This window comes from Mytilus edulis, chromosome 4 (assembly GCF_963676685.1).
Source record: "Mytilus edulis chromosome 4, xbMytEdul2.2, whole genome shotgun sequence".
Taxonomy (NCBI): Eukaryota; Metazoa; Mollusca; class Bivalvia; order Mytilida; family Mytilidae; genus Mytilus; species Mytilus edulis.
This window is the reverse complement of record NC_092347.1, coordinates 30,458,852-30,477,207: the sequence shown is the minus strand read 5'-3', so window position 1 is coordinate 30,477,207 and position 18,356 is coordinate 30,458,852. Positions and strand designations below refer to the sequence as shown.

Below are 18,356 nucleotides of genomic sequence, written 5' to 3'. Positions count from 1 at the left end.
GTGTATATGTATGTCAAGCATGTGACCTTGACCTCATTTTCATGGTTCATTGGTCAATGTTAAGTTTTCATGGTTAATGTTCATCAAATAGTACCAGGTTCAGCTACTTCACTTTATAATCAATATATCAACTATAATTGGGTTATGTAAGGACTGGAAGGTGAACATGTCTGTCTGACAGTGTTCATCTCACCTTCACCTCATGTTCAAGGTATATTAGTCTACATTAATTTGTCATGATTATTTCCGTTTTTCATATACTATAAGCAATGAATAAACTATATTCGGTGTATGGGATGATTGCATGCTGTTGGTGTTATCTGGTAGGGTCAATCTGACCTTGACCTTATCTATATGGTTCAATGTTATATTTAAGTAATTAGGTCTGTTTTCAGATTTTAGTAGCAATAGTCCAACTATATTTGGTGTATGATATAAAATTCAACCATGAGAAGTAAAGCAGGGGAGACAATTCAGCGTGTGCACTCTTGTTATTTGTATATATTAAAGTCAACAAGAAACAAACTTCCATCCATCATATTAAGTTCATAAAAAAAGACAACTAAATATATGATTCATTAAAACAAATTAAATACACTATAAATTAGAACCATCATATCTATAACGATTTATTAATTCTTTATTAATTTTATTTACATAAAAAGACAAATAATGAATAATAAACAAATTAAATGAAAAAAATAGCTTGGGGTTTTCAAACTGGATTAAGTACTACATTTATCACAGTCCATTATTTCTAACATTAATTTAAACACATAAAAATATTGTCTGTAGCACTAATATCTTCTCCTGTTGTCGCAAAATCTTGACCATGCAGAATTTGAGGTCAATAGTTCAAATCCGCCTTTGTTGACGTTATGCTGTTAGAAAACTTGCTTAATGCCTCATGAGCCTCTGTAAAATAAAACATACAAGTCTTTATATGAATGGCTTTTTGCGTTGGAACCGACATAGTTCTTACAATGATACAAAGTGAACTGTTGTCTTTTTTCGGTGGTATTCCCACAGGACTAAAAATGAAACAAGGTGAACTCTCGTCTCTGTGGCGGTACCGACGCAACAAAGACTAATATATATCTTTGTGTTTCGGAGCGATGCGTAGTATTTACCATGATACACAGTGGACTTTCTGCGGCGGTTCCAACGTATTAATAATAGATGTAGTGAACAGTTATATTTCGGCTGCGGTATCGACTGACGTAATAATGACAATGATAAATAGTGGACAGTTGTCTATCTATGGCGGTAACAACATGGTTTAAACAATGATATATAAAGAAATGTTGTCTTTCGGAGGCGGAACCGATTTAGAAATTGCAATAAAACATTGAACAGTTATATTTCAGTGGCGCTTTCGATGAAGTTATGACAATGATGCATAAAGAACAGTCGTCTTTCTGCGGCGGTATCAACGGATAGTAATGACATTTATACCGATATCAGTGCTCCAAATATAGGTTAAAGAGATAGAAGCCTATGCAAAGAAGCTAGTCTACCGTGGGTTGTATGATGGAGTATCTACCATATTGTAGTATATTGTTGCTTGCTTACTGAATCCGTATAGCATTCCAGTACTGATTGGCGAATGATCGTATAGTACCATAAGGGATTGTTAGTTTATCGTATAGTACCATAAGGGATTGTTAGTTTATCGTATAGTACCACAAGGTATTGTTAGTTTATCGTATAGTACCATAAGGGATTGCTAGTTTGTCGAATAGTACCATAAGGGATTGCTAGTTTGTCGAATAGTACCATACGGGATTGCTAGTTTGTCGAATAGCACAATAAGGGATTGCTAGTTTGTCGAATAGTAACATAAGGGATTGCTAGTTTGTCGAATAGTACCATAAGGGATTGCTAGTTGATCGTGTAGTACCATAAGGGATTGCTAGTTTATCGTATAGTACCATAAGGAATCGACAGTTTATCGTATAGTACCATAAAGGATTGATAGTTGATCGTTTAGTACCATAAGGGATCGATAGATGATCGTATAGTACCATAAGGAATCGACAATTGATCGTTTAGTACCAGAAGGGATCGATAGTTTATCGTATAGTACCATAAGGGATTGCTAGCTGATCGTGTAGTACCATAAGGGATTGCTAGTTTATCGTATAGTACCATATGGGATTGCTAGTTGATCGTATAGAACCATAATGGATAGATAGTTGATCGTGTAGTACCATAAGGAATCGACAGTTGAACGTATAGTACCATAAGGGATCGATAGTTCATCGTATAGTACCATATGGGATTGCTAGTTGATCGTATAGTACCATAAGGGATTGATAGTTGATCGTGTAGTACCATAAGGAATCGACAGTTGAACGTATAGTACCATAAGGAATCGATAGTTCATCGTATAGTACCATAAGGGATCGATAGTGTATCGTATAGTACCAGAAGGGATTGCTAGTTGATCGTATAGTACCATAAGGGATTAATAGTTGTCCGTGTAGTGCCATAAGGAATCGACAGTTGAACGTATAGTACCATAAGGGATTGATAGTTGATCGTATAGTACCATAAAGGATTGATATTTGATCGTTTAGTACCATAAGGGATCGATAGTTGATCGTTTAGTTCCATAAGAAATCGACAGTTGATCGTTTAGTACCATTAGGGATCGATAGTTTATCGTATAGTACCATAAAAGATTGATAGTTGATGGAATAGTACCATAAGGGATCGATAGTTTATCGTATAGTACTATAAGGGATCGATAGTTATTATATAGTACCATAAAGGATGGATAGTTGATCGTATAGTACCATAAGGGATTGATAGTTGATCTTATAGTACCATAAGGAATCGACAGTTTATCGTAAAGTACCATAAAGGATTGATAGTTGATCGTTTAGTACCATAAGGGATCGATAGTTGATCGTATAGTACCATAAGGAATCGACAGTTGATCGTTTAGTACCATAAGGGATCGATAGTTTATCGTATAGTACCATAAGGGATTGATAGTTAATCGTATAGTACCATAAGGAATCGACAGTTTGTCGTATAGTAACATAACGGATTGATAGTTGATCGTTTAGTACGATAAGGGATCGATAGTTTATCGTAAAGTACCATAAGGGATTGATAGTTGATCGTTAAGTACCATAAGGGATTGATATGTGATCGTTAAGTACCATAAGGGATTGATATGTGATCGTATAGTATTATAAAGGATGAATAGTTGAACATATAGTAACATAAGGGATTGATAGTTTATCGTATAGTACCATAAGGGATCGATAGTTTATCGTATAGTACCATAAAGGGTTGATAGTTGATCGTTTAGTACTATAACGGATCGATAGTTTATCGTAAAGTACCATAAGGGATTGATAGTTGATAGTATAGTACCATAAGGGATCGATAGTTTATCGTATAGTACCATAAGGGATTGATAGTTGATCGTATAGTACCATAAGGGATCGATAGTTTATCGTATAGTACCATTAGGGATTGATAGTTGATTGTATAGTACCATAAGGGATCGATAGTTCATCGTATAGTACCATAAGGGATCGATAGTTTATCGTATAGTACCATAAGGAATTGATAGTTGATCGTTTAGTACTATTAGGGATCGATAGTTTATCGTATATTATCATAAGGAATTGATAGTTGATCGTTTAGTATTATAAAGGATCGATAGTTTATCGTATAGTACCATAAGGAATCGACAGTTGATCTGATAGTACCATAAAAGATTGAAAGTTCATCAGCAGCGATACTGTCCAAGTACATTATATAAGAAATATTAATGTATGATGATTTTTTTTTCGGGTTTGAATTGATTCACATGTTGTCATGTTGGAATTTTTTATGGTTGATTATATGAAATACTCATCTAGGTCTTGTTTATTACCGAATGCAGAACGATGACTTATAATTGCTTAAACCCGCTTAATTTCGACACTTTTGGATAGTTGTCCCATTTGAAAGCATATCACATCTCCTTATTTTAAAGATGCTGATTCAGAGCACAAGACTTGATGTCTTATTACGTTAGTTCCTACCTTTGAGTTTTTGATGAAGAGTTAGTCTAACATGTCTTTCTTGAAGCAGCTCATGTGACAAAGCATCTAAAATAAAAACAAATAGTCTTACTTCTCTATAACTTTAATAGAATTAAATGGTTGATTTAATTTCTAAATATTATTTTAGATGCTTGTTATTTAAATTAGAAAATGCATAGCTGGAGAACCTAAATTAATTTATACATACTCTCATTCAATTCAACACTACGTCGTTTTATCAAGAATGTTAACGAAATAGCACTAGTCACAGGACGGTAGTTATTTCAGAACACATCGTAGTTCGCTTTTTAAAAAGATAAGATTTGTGTTCTCTCTACGCATAGCTATGTTTTAATTGGGTTATGCTTCTATTTTGTGGATGGATTTTGAGGTTTTTCTTCCATTTTTTAGGTTTGGCACCTGTATCGTTGCTTCACATTTGTATTGTTAATTTAATAGCCTAAAGCGTATAGCCTATAGCGTATAGCCTATAGCGTATAGCCTATAGCGTATAGCCTATAGCGTATGTCTTATAGCTTTAGCTTTATCTAGTCACTTTTAATTAAGTATTGAATGCTCTTTTTTGTAAATTTATCGGGGTGTAAAAGCGTTGACCGAAGTACATTTTGTATGAAGCGCGGAAGCGCTTCATACTAAAAATGTGCGCACGGTCAACGCTTTTACAACCCTATAAAGTTACAAAAAAGAGCATTCAATACTTATAATTACATTTTTACCTATAGTATCATGAAAACACGCCTATTATCAAGTCTTTATTTCATTTACCTGTGCACTTTATTGTGGGGCCTCGTGTCATCTGATTGTGTAATTCAATTGATTAAGGAATATCACGAGAATGCTAGTTAGCCAATCAGAATAACGTATTGTAATGAAACATACATCTAATGTAATTATTGATTAATAAAGCTGTCTGTCTCAAAGAAAACGCATGCGCATGCGGTATGGTATTTATAGAGCGAATTATTTTATACCTTTTATATCCATAATTTCTTTTTCTATTTGACGTCTTAGATCCATCTCCTTCTTCAATTGATCTTGTAAATCTTCTAAAATCATAAAATAAACAACTTTAATATACTTTAACTCAAAGCCCTCCATGTATTTATAAAGCTTTCAAAATTTAGCAGTAAGCCTTCTTTTTAAATTTTGTTCCAGGAAAGCGTTTTTCAAGTAAGTACGTCTAGTTGTGCTTTAAATTGAAAAGAGTAGAATATGTCTGTAAAAGTCTCTGCTAGTATATATTAAAGTGGATACTTGCTGTTTGCGTTTCATTCGTTAAGCAACTAGTTTCATTATTAGGATAAAGTACCATCAAATACTATTGCAATGTAATCAAACACAGTTTTGTTGGTCAGTATATGATAATTGATTTAAAGACTTATTGCAATTTAATAAACTCCACCCTCTTAAAACAATATTTACATTCAAATATCAAAAGAAGATTGTGTTAAAAGTTTCATTGGTTAAATGTCACAAACATTCAATGTCAAGAATTATAAGTTTTTATAACACGCAGAAAATTGTTATGATTTGCTTATTACAAACCTTTTGACAGCTGAACGACATCCTCGGCGCTTTGGTGGAGTGATGATTTACAACAGAGATCTGCAACAAGGAAAACCTACATGTAAGCATTAACGACTAACTATCCCATTAAATATGTTAATTAACATGGAAAATGATGTATGGCCATGCAAGTCACTCGAAATCAAATGATTTAATAAGGTAATTGATTTAATAAAGTACAATATACATATAGACACTTCCGCGTTTGAGTCCATACGTATTTCAAAATAAAAATTTACTGCCGTCGTGTTGCCATCGATGTCTACAGTTTCATTTTTCCGTCTTGTACCATGAATTATTTTTTTCTAATTATGCAATTAAACCAAACGATTTAGATACAAGTCTTTCATTACAGTCAATATTACGGTGTCATACATAGATCAAATTGAAAAATTCAAAATAACATTTATTGTTATTATCTAAAATTTTGAAACATTTAAATCAATAATAAGTCAATCTTCTCTGTGTATAAATATTAAGTAATTAATGTGATCATGCATCTTTCATTACTTGCAGCTCATAAAATTAAATCTTTATTGATTTAAGATAGCTTTTGTAAATGAATCATGGCATACATTAAATACCACAAACAACCATAAATTAAATAACTTGTTATAAAAATTGAAAAGTTATATAAACAAAACAAGGCACTTTTTTTATATAAGTCTCACCTCTTACAAAACATTTACAAATTATATATTTAAGAATTGAATGCTTCTTTTTGTAAATGTATTGGGGTGTAAAAGCGTTGACCGAAGTACATTTTGTATGAAGCGCGGAATTCATTCTAAAAATGTACACACGGTCAACGCTTTTACAACCCTATAAAGTTACAAAAAGAAGCATTCAATACTTATAATTACATTTTTTAGCTAGGATCATGAAAACACGATTTTTATCAAGTTTTATTTAATTCGCCTGTGCACTTTATTGCGGGACCTCGTGTCATCATGCATGATAAATTTTATTGTCTAATGCAATTGTTTACGGAATAACATGTGATGTGCAGTTAGCCAATCAGAATAACGTATTATAATGAAACCTACATCTAATGTAATTATTCACACATAAAATAAGAGCCATGTGCACTAAACAGGTTCATTCCATACTATGAAACATTGCAAAAATCTGAATATTTTATCAAGATTCAAAAAAATATATACTTCCTTTCTTTTATTACAATAAATGTTTAACTATTTGTATTTAGATAATCCAATATAATTACAGTGGTTATGAAGGGGAGACGATAAAAACGTTGCAGTTTCCTTACCTTAGGCTAGTACTAGTATATATCTGTGTCAGATTGGTACAATTAACAGAAGTAAGTCATGGCAAGGGAGATGGTTTGAGGGAAAGCACATGAATATTTTGCTGCTATTTTTCTCTCATCATAACCTTACTCGAATACAGTCGAAATTACAATTACAAAAAAGACACATGCGAACAACTTTCGGGCTTAGAAACATAGATTGACGTCTTTACAATACGTCTAGCTCTAGATATCCACGAAAATAAAACAAGCGTGAAATCACCCGGACTATCAAAAGAGTCTGTAATGAAAAATTGTAATCATCTGAAAAATGATAATCTACTCACCAAGTGCTTGTTCTGGTATATCTTGTTTCTTTTCACTCGGCAAGTCCGTCTCTGTTTTATTTTCTTCTGTGTTTGGAGACATCTTGTCTGTTCTTTTTTCTGTAGTTGTCGATATACCTAAAAACAATGCGATAGCTCAATTAGACATACACAAAAATCTAAAAGTTAACGTATGCATACTCACTTACAGGGGATCTATTAAAAACATTTAAAACGAACTTAAAATTTTAATATATATAAGTATATAGGGGCCAGCTGAAGCACGCCTCCGGGTGCTGGATTTTCTCGCTGTATTGAAGATCTACTAGTGACCTTCGGCTGTTTTCTGTTCTTTGGTCGGGTTTGTTGGTTTCTTTGACATATTCCCTTTTTCCATTCTTAATTTTATTAGTCAATGAAGAAAAATGTTATTTACTCACCATTCAAATCTTTCTTTTCTTTATCCTGGAAATAAATATAGTACATTCAATTAAATTTCCATAAATGGTTTGGTATGACAAAAACTGGTTTGAATATAAAACCTAGCATATTTTACTTCTGCGTTCTACGTCATGATGTTAGGTGACACTAATTTCATGTTTATTCTATATTAATTTACTTTATATGCCAGTAGAAACATTCTTAAGTTGGTTTATTCGTTAGCTGCAGGGAAATATGAATGCTGCAATATTTCACTGTGAAGCATTAATTTCATCGCCAAATTTGCTAATGTAATTAGACTGAAACCAGCCATCAATATCACGACACGATTGTTTGCAAAGCGTCAAAATTATTAAGTACCAGTTAAATATTTTATTTGCTGTTTGTGCTAAATTTACATTTCGTTTGAAATATTCATGAAAATAGGAAAAATAATACGAACTTTTGGGACCATTTTTCAAAACTTGTGATACTTAAAATTATAAAATAGTATAAGGATAAATAATTCATGTTATTCATTAGTTAAAATTGAAATCTGTCAGAACACTTAATTAAACATTATACAATAAATGTAATGAAAATGTGATGAACTTCCTCAATAGCCATTTGTTATCTAATAAAAGAAGACACATAGATAGATAAACGAATACAATTCATATTTTGAAAATATAAATGTAAAACAAATAATTTGTATAAAACACATACCAAGAGAGCTATCAACTGATAATAAACAGTGACATGCATGACACAATTTAATATCAGTCTTCGGAAAATGACTAAATACAATATTAAATCTCATTACATCGTATGCTTTCTATAACGATTGAAGACCTATAGATTTAAATTAATGTAATTAAAAACAAACTTACATGTTCAGTAGATGACTGGCCATCAAAGGAAATAAAAGGAGATAACGGTCCCTTCTTGGTCTCCCTTGTGGTTGGTAAGGGTTCTTCTTTTTCGTCTCCTTCAGTTTCAACTATTTCATCTGTAATGTTGATTTCATCATTTTCTTCATCGCAAGATATTTTATCATCAGACTTGGTAGAATCTGGAGTACTACGACAAGTAACATTGCGACCGACTGGTCTGAAAGCGGAAAATCTTTCGTTTTTGTCACAATAAGATGGACTACTTTCAAGTGATGAAGGACTGCCGTGTTCTTTCTCGCATGCTTGTCTTGTTTTGTCATTGTTCGTTACTTTTGAGGAATAGCAATTATTGTTAGTAACTGGGAGACGATTTGGATTAATGAGACCATGATTCCACATCATACCATAGGAAGGCATAAAACTTGGTAGTCCCCATCCTGTCTGGAATCCAGATGACGTTTTAGCATCAAAATTGTCCTTATTCAAATGCAATCCAATGCCAAATGGAGGCGAGTGGTTAAACGGACTTATTGGATACGATTTTCCGGGGACGGATAAGAAAGGGAAGGGCGGATACGAATTTTGACATGAATCAATGTTTTCTCCACTGCTTACATTAACACGTGGTTTTTTAACGCTGCTTTGACTGTGATTTGTCTGACTTTGTGACGGTCCTCTTATAGCAGACGACAATAATCTTTTTCTGCTTCCGCCATTAAACATAGCTTTGACATCCTCCCAGGCATGCACAACATCGTCTGCGTCAAAGTCGACTAGTTTAAGATGGCGGCGCCATGAATTGAAATTAGCGGCGTCTGGGTGATTGTATTTGGATTCGGGAGTTTTATGAAAATGAAAAATAAATTTATTTGGAGAAAAGTACATGTTGCAATAGATACATTTGATACATTTTGCTCTTGAACTGTTATATCTAGATGGTTCAAACTTTCCTCGCCCTCCCCATCCACATTCGTGATAAACATCAAAACTGAAATTTTCAGGTAGTTTTGGAGGGGAATTATCTTCTAAAAATGATTTAACAAGTCTTTCAGCTTCACGTTTCGTTATCATTCCACATCTTCTGGATGATATAGGCATCGCTCCCGCTCGTCGTAGAATTTCGAGCTGAACTGGCGTGCACTGGACACACGTAATTCCTAAAGCTACCCGACGGTTATGGATTTCGTTATAGCTGTAACTTTTAAGCAGCGTATTGGATATCTGTGCAAGACACAATCTTTCTTTGTTCTCGATTGTAAGACATACAATGGATACACCATGTAACATAACTGTTGTCACGTGATTATTACGGACATACATCACTGGTTTTGTTCTCTTTTGAGGAGTCGGTGGAATTTGAGTAAGATCTCGACTGCTCTCGTTCTGGAAATAAAATCAAATAAAAAAATCAATCAGATGTATAATGTAATGTAATACTGTACTATTTAGAGTCATTTATTTAATCATAAATAGCGCATCTTTCTGAAACATTTGTTAAAGTTAATGTTATGAAGAATGTAAAATGTCTGAATTTTATTCCGACAAAATTTTCATTCACTGTTGCCTTTTTTTGAATATGCATGGACTTAAACATGAATGTGTTGGTGTTTTTTTTTTATCTGTTTATAGCTGGTGTTGTCGGTGTTTTTTTATTTGTATAAGCTGTGTGTTTTAATTTGTCTTCAAATCTTTCTTTTATTCCTTAACTTTCTAAGCTGCAACTTATATATTACTTAAATGTTTGCCATAACGTTGCTTGTTTGTCTACCTCTTGTGATGATGAAATGGATTTATTTCAAAGACTCAAGACATTTTTAAAAAAAATGGACATGGCCTCACTTTTTTCATAATTTAGTATTTTGTCTATCATAGTCAGAACCAAATCAGAATGATTTACACAAAAAGAAAATTATCGAGACTTTGTATTCTGAAAAATACAAACATTAATAAATCAGGAGAGGTTTAATCATTTATATATTTTTGATTTTATGTTACGGAGGATGCAAAATATCTGAATTTGTTAAATGATGTACTATTGTCTACAATTGCTAACATCCACTAGTACCCCATTTAACTTTAGTGGTACAAAATAAACTTTCCTCTGGCCTTTTTGGCTGACAGGAAGTTTTGCAATATTCCGACACTACTTTCTATAATGAATGTGGAATGAATCATCCAAAGTGTCCTTATTCTGTATTCATTATATAAACTACAGCATTAAAACAAAACGCTAGCCATTTATCATGAAAACCCCATATTATCAATAATTAATTGACAAATAGCTTTTACATTTCACCTCGGGTGGCGTTAAATGATGATATCGTTAAATGTAAATTTGATGGCATTGTTTGGAAACTGATTATTTCCTGTAAAGGATAAAGTCTTCCGTCCGGAAATTACAGTTGTTTACCTCTGTGTAAAGCATCAGTACCGATTACTTAATTAATTCCGAACGGAGATCACTGGATAGTCTAACTAAATCTTTTTAAATCAATGGTTATCCCAATCCTCAACGGAAACACTAGTTGTTGTCGGATGAAATACGAACTCTAATCATCGGTATTGTTGAGGTCTGATGAGCATTATGATAAATCCGGTACTGTTTGAATTCACTTATGACATCTATTCAATTTACAAGGTGATTTACGGCTTTATCAAAAGAATTGTTAAATCAAAATTTTACAAAGTAGATGCAAAACATCTTGGGTATGAATACCAATTGATTAGTTTGCGTGAGGGCTATTTATCAGCAAGATTATACCAATAGAATAGCAGATTAAATAGTCATAATATAGGAAATGTATCTTTTCTGAGAGAAGATCTCTGATGTCTTTCAATATTCTGACGAATTCGCCTTAAATATAATAGACAGTCCGCTATGAAGATTTCAAACTGAATTAATTCACAAAAAGACAATCGTATGAAATCCCTCTGGAAAGAAACTGCTAGCCTTTCTAGAATATTTATAAAGGCCCGGTAGCGTGAAACACGTTAGTTAAACAATAGAGTAAAAACATAAAAGATATGTAAAGCTTTATAAACGTAGCTTATTTTCCTTATTTCCATCATATTAATCACATTTATACAACTAATCATTTGTTCCTTTCACGTCAGTTCCGATTAACATCTTCTGAGGTTTTATAATTCCGATCAACATCTTCTGAAGGTTGATAATTATGCAAAGTATCATTAACGTATTGCATGCTTACATTTTACTTCATCTCGACGCCATTATTCAGAAGATGGATTGAAACGTTCGTTAGGAAATAAAACTTCAAGTCGTCAATGCTTTAATTAAAGGTTTAATTTTACTGTACAGGAACAATCTTAGTAGACAGTTCACATATGTCGTTCAGTACTATGTGTACATGTTTAGTGAATCTACATATGCTTAACCTTAACCCAAAGCCGCGTCAAGGATTGAATTTCAATAGAATTTAAAACTTATTAAAATTGAACAATTCATTTATAACTTTTAGAAATAATTATTCAAGAAAGATCATAGACGTGTAACACTACTTTCCATAATGATATACATTATTTAACATTGCGATCCGTTGCATTGTTTGGAGAAACATGAGTGCACTAATACCGTAAACTATTCATGCTACAGAGAAATAATTTTTTATTTGTATTATAAAAGACTGATTTTTTTTTTATTCCTTTACCTTTTTTCCATATCACCTAGTAATATTCTTTCTTTTCCATTAAGATCATTATAAAGTAATTTAAAAATATTTCATTCATGTTTCAAAATGATTTATATCTTTATGGTATTTTTGTTGTAAGTCGCATGTTAATTCTCGGAACATCCTTACCTTTTTGAGATAGTACTATAAATAGCATTTACAAATAACCCCGTCAGCGTGTATACAAATTCACCCTACTTTGGCATAATCTGCTTCAAACGACTAACCGAAATAAATGATTGTTTTATTAAAAATAATGAAGACATGATTCTTTCTGTAAGTTTATTTGTTTCGTACATCTAATTCTACCGTCTGAAGATTTTAAACTACTCGGCGTTTTGTACGCAAACAAATAAACATTTCAAAATTATTATGCAAGAGAAAAAAACGGAGTTAAAACAAAACGAGTATGTAATAGACTTGAGGCTTATAGATACTCTTTTAATTGAGTGGCAACCGCTGTAAAAATTATTATGAAAATATGCATCGCATCCACATTAAGTGACAAATGCATTTGGACCTATACAGATAAGATAAAAAAAGAACTGGTCTAGAAATATCTATGCTAATTAGCCATGCTTTATGTAATACAAGAGAATAAATGGCCTTCGTGGTGGATGCTACATAGACCATGTTACTTTGAGTAATTGGGAAAAGGGCCTATACGGACGATGCGATACTTTAGGTATTAGGATTGAGTGGCCTTCGAGGTGAATGCCGACCCGCTACATACACCATGTAACAGGATAAAAGGATGGATAAGGAGGATATCGAACATCTACATAAACCGTGAATAAAAACTTTAGGTAGAAAGATAGAATGTCCTGTAAGGAGGATGCTGCATATAAACCATGCTTCTGTTCGATAGAGGAAGTAAAGAAGTACATCCTTTTGTACCGTTATTTTAGAAATTCAAAATAAGAACTCAAAGAATTCTAAATAATAAACGTGAAATATTAACATTTGAAAACTCCATACAAACACATTAAAAGCTAATGGAATTACAGCTCGATATGATGCGACATAGGAATTATATATTTCGATAGACTACCGGTCATGAACGATAATAATATCAATACGTGTGTTAACCTTTTTTTCGGGTTGAAAACAAAATCTATGAAAAGGTTTGTAACTGTTTGAAAATTGAGTTGTTATGAGAACCCTATACAAAACTGACAATAATTTGTCTTTTATTACGTATTTGAATGTTCTTAAATCAATCAATGTCTTGTACACGTACATATGTACGCGAGCTTGCATATGGTCGATTTCAATTCTACGCTGCTCATATATGTATATTATATCAATGTTTTTTTGGCCTTGGGCTGTTTTCTGCTATTTGGTCGAAAAGACTTCACGTTTCCATTCTCAATTTAATTTTTATTAATGCGTAACTATTTTATATAAAGTTGAAGAAAATTTTGTTGTGGTTTGCCTATTCAGTATTTAAATTATTCCGCCGGAACATTGGACGCATTTCTAGACGAAATTCATGTTCTATAGTATAGATTTTAACATGACCCTAAGGACTGAGATCTTAGAAGTTATTACATAATTCAAAACAAAATGCATATCGATATTGAAAAACTAATAGTGACTTATAATTAAGGTAAAGCTATTCATGCAATCTTCACATTAATATTAAAAACCTAATCATTTAAGAATTACGGTCAACAATTATGAAATAAACACTCATTTTGTTTTCTATAATATTGACAGCAAGTACTAAGAAAAGATAAAAAAAATCGTATGAATGATTTACAAAATGCGCAAAGTTGATGCAAATTCTAATTTAACGTCAAAGCACACCTTGAAAAGTTTTATTTGTCTGACTTTCATCTGTAAATAATAGATAAGATTGGTTTGCTTTTTATAAAACTTAGAATATCATAACATATCCTTTCCCTCTTCAATACTATTCAGCAAACTCTAACAGTCTAAAGCTTTCATAAACTTTAAAAATTCGGGAGTTTTTGAAAGAAAAAAAATTGACAACGAATTAGCTAGGAGAATGAATCAAATAAAACAGAAAAGAAAGAAAAACGTATCTTTTTAATATTATTCATATTATGAAGCTTGAATGGTTTGGTCAATAATCAAAGAAAACATAATTGAATTTAATGTAGCAATTTATTCGCTACATATCTGTTCAAAAATTATTTCCTTAATGTATCGTAACGGTTTTATTTGGGAATACTTGAGAAAAAAGATGACAATAAGCGATATGAAGGCAAAACTAAAAAGTATAAGATGGCATTAAAAATGAATATAATCGATTGGAAACAGAAGGGAAGGCTATATTCCTTGACGAATCTTTAGGATAAATTTTGTGACTAAAATAACGGTGTCCTTAGAAAAAAAAATATGGATTACGTCAATGATGTTCTTCTTTTAAATAGTCTTCCTGGTAAAACCAAAGACTGTTGGAAATATTTTTTGATATTTTTAGACAAAGAAATTAATGTCAATTTCTATAAAAGTATGTTTTTAAATTTTTAAGAATCAAATTAATTCCTTGGTTCTTGTCCATTCTTTTTTGATGCGTTTTGTTATTTGATTTTGCCATGTGATTATGGACTTTCCGAATTGATTTTCCTCTGAGGTCAGTATTTTTGTGACTTTACTTTTTAATTATGAATAGTGTTTCCTGAAATCCGAACCATATTTTAAAGTCAATATAGAAAGACAGTTTTGTAACAAGACAATTTTATTGTATGTGTATTGAATTAAATGAAGCAGTATATGTATTCAAATTAAAAAAATATATATATTACAGTTCACAGAAATTCTTAAATAATAAATATCATGCATAATAATATTTACGATTTTTTTCTTAGAATTAGGTGGAAAAAAATCAAATATTGGTATTCAATGCAATATTATAAAGACATTAATTGAACATAACTATTTGATTTGGTTTTATCATTGACATGATTAGGAAATAATCAACAAAATAATAATAATGAAAAATTATACGTCTGAAATGACATTTATTAACTCCTAAACAAAATTAAGTTAAATGAACTGTACATGTATACTTTTTCTGTTGTGTTTGATGCTTTTTTGAATTTACCTTCACCAAGAGCAAAATTTGAGAAAGTTAAAGATAAGACAAGAGTTCTAAAAAATTACTCATGCAGCGTTATATCTATTTATTAAAACAAATGGACTTTAAAAACTCCACAAGCAGTTATTGTAGTACCGATTTTACGTTTAAAACAGCTGGAAATATCATTTCACAATATAATACTTCAAAAAAGATATTGTATAAGATTCCTTAATTTTGAAGGGTAGACAACAATCACATTGGCATTCCACAGTTAAGTTTTTCAATAAAATCCAACATTCATTACTACGGCACCCATTACTACATGTGCTATCCATGACAATTTTGAAACAACCCATTAGAAAACATACAAAATGTGATTTAAGTCGTAATTTCGTAGTTGAAGCAAAAACAAGTTATTATAAGTTTTTAGATAAATATAGTGTTTTGCGCATAAAACGTAGGGTTTCCCGTGAATCGAAACAAATTTTGTCATGCCATGGTTTCCTATAGCTAACTATTAAAGGTCTGAAGTGGATATTTGTCTCATTGACAGTCATACCATATCTCCTTTTCCTCAATTTTTAAGTAAGCACTTCGTGCAAAATATGAGCCAGTCCACTTTTTTTATACCAGAACATGATTTTTAAAAGAAGTATTCGATTCTTAAAATTGTATGATCTACTAGCAGTGAATTTCTTAACATTTTCATAAAAATATCAAGTAAAATCCCAAAAATACTGAACTCCGAGGGAAATTCATAACGGAAAGTCCTTAATCAAATGGCAAAATCAAAAGCTCAAACGCATCAAACATAAATTAATTTGTCAATATTAAAAGTGTGCTAACGTTATAGTTTGTATTGCTATTACTTTAAACAAATATAATATACGTACCTGCATGGTGTACCTGTAGGTTGTAACTGTAGGTATTTTGTCCGATAGGTAGGACATAGAAAGAGTAATTAAAATTCTGCTTAATTAATAAATATTCAATGTACTGCATGTCTAGAAATATTAGGTTGACTTTTTAACCCTTTAGATGACGAATCTGTTATAATTTCTTTATTAAAAAATGGAGGTCAAACTTAACTTGTATTTATAAAATGAAAAAATACAAATATAAATAATATAAATATAAATTTCATACCAGCATCTTCTTGTCTTTCTTGTTTCTTCTGTTATTTTGATTTAAAATGCATAAAATCCTCTGTTTAACACTGATATTGTTATTTGTGACAGAATCACCTGTAATTTACAGGTGTAGCGTGTCTTCCGTTATTTATATGGCTGCTGTAGCATAATTAATGACAGTTCAATTATACACGAACATATGGGAAGCGATCAGATGTAAATGTTATGATTATCATATTCTGTTAGGAATGGAAAGGCCTTGATTATAGTCCAAACACTATAGACTGGAACAGATGAGGGCGGGATGATGTTTAATCATATTCCAAATGTGATGGTTCATTGGTTGATTATTCCTGACAATTACCAATCAAACTGTCGCTCAGGATGACTTCGGTAAACGTTGATGTGAATGTGTTTAAATTTATACTGTAATTTTGCTACTTTATGGATAAAAAATTTAAATACTTTACATTCCGTGAATTTGACTTGTTTTCAGTTTTGATAATGGACAAAGACATTTATTTACACTTTCGTTTGATCAGTTATATTCCAATATTTTTCAGAAAATAAATTACTTTCGTTCATAAGAGTAAATAAAACTTTTCCACTGTAGCCATTAAGTCTTTTAAACAATTTATTACCGTAAAATAAGTGTTTAAAGTATAACTAAAATTCATTGAAAAAGAACGCATCGAATATATGAGGTAGGAGATGAAAGACAAAATTTCTATCACAAAATTTAGGAACAATAAGATCAAGTTTTATATAAAACTGAAAAAGAGTAAATTTCCATTTTGATTGAAATTGGTGAAAAATTGGATTATTTTTATACCATTAAATATTCAATTATTTACAGCTACGTGCCGTTGAGAAATGAGTCACAGTAACGTCCCTTTAATATCATATTGTATATATCGTATCAAGGTTATATATTAACTTCTGTTTCTTTACTGAATGTTGCAAAACATATATATATTTATTGCAATACAGTTATTGTGGCATTAGTATCAATTACTTAGAAATTCTGCACTAGCAATAAATGAACCTGAAATTTATCATTATAAAAGTAAAAGTCAGTTAGCATCAACTGAAGAGAGAGATATATACAAGCTCATTATTTCAATTTTGACCTATAATGGTTTACTTTTATAAATTGTGACCTAGATGGAGAGTTGTCTCATTGGCACTCATACCTCATCTTCTTATATCTATATACATATATATGAACAAGATTATTATGAATGGAAACATAGAGTTGACACTATGATAAATTGTAATTGTGAACCTCTCGTCCTTTTGAAAACAACGAAACACATAAAGATTCGTAAAGACATTTGCAAAACTTCTGTCACATAAAATTATAAATGACAAATCTGTAATAAATATAATTTCCCTAATCCTATTAATTGAAAATTATACCTTTTACAGTTCTAAGGACATTGTTGTTTTCACCATGATAAACCACAGAGTCAATATGGGTTTGTATGTCCCGTCTTTCATCTCAGCGAAGGATAAAATAATCTATTGTTTAGATGTCTATAATGTAGTTACTGACAATCATTGTCAAAGAAAAGAGGATTAAGAAGATGATGTTGATATTAATCAAGAAACGGATAGTGCATCTTTATGAAAGAAAAAGACATTCCATATGTTCCTAAATAAAGTATTATTAAAGGGTACAAGTACAGATTATTCACCATTTTTAATACGATGCAAATTCTTTTCAAAAACAATATGGCACTTGTTTCACAAACCATACTTTTATCTAAGTTTTGTTTTAGGAGACATTCACTCAATTTTTTAAAGATATTGTTTTGTGGTCTTATATTTGTTAGAAAACTATTACTTCAAAACACTTTTATGTAAAATACGGGATAATTAAGTCTATAATTATACAGAAGAATTCTTTCAATTGTGTTTTCTTATTTTTAGACTGGTGAATATGAATGCATGGTAATAAGATGGTG

At 31.4% G+C, this 18,356-nt stretch overlaps 1 protein-coding gene across 1 annotated transcript; it reads right to left on the bottom strand.

Moving 5' to 3' along the window:
- Positions 1-680: 680 nt before the first annotated feature.
- On the bottom strand, positions 681-16,656 carry LOC139519407 (SKI family transcriptional corepressor 1 homolog-B-like). Its single transcript, XM_071311460.1, has 8 exons — positions 16,406-16,656; positions 8,519-9,904; positions 7,649-7,673; positions 7,230-7,346; positions 5,613-5,672; positions 5,039-5,113; positions 4,047-4,112; positions 681-915 (listed from the first exon to the last, which is right to left on the bottom strand). The coding sequence occupies exons 1-8, from the start codon at positions 16,409-16,411 to the stop codon at positions 848-850; spliced, it is 1,803 nt and encodes a 600-aa protein (XP_071167561.1). The 5' UTR covers positions 16,412-16,656; the 3' UTR covers positions 681-847.
- Between the last annotated feature and the right edge of the window lie 1,700 nt (positions 16,657-18,356).

Bases quoted from the DNA above. Each gene is read 5' to 3' on its own strand.
- LOC139519407 (XM_071311460.1), bottom strand. The intron at 5,673-7,229 runs GTGAGTAGATTA...TCCTTGTTGCAG, and splicing joins TATACCAGAACAAGCACTTG to ATCTCTGTTGTAAATCATCA. The intron at 4,113-5,038 runs GTATAAAATAAT...TTTTTATTTTAG, and splicing joins AGAAATTATGGATATAAAAG to ATGCTTTGTCACATGAGCTG.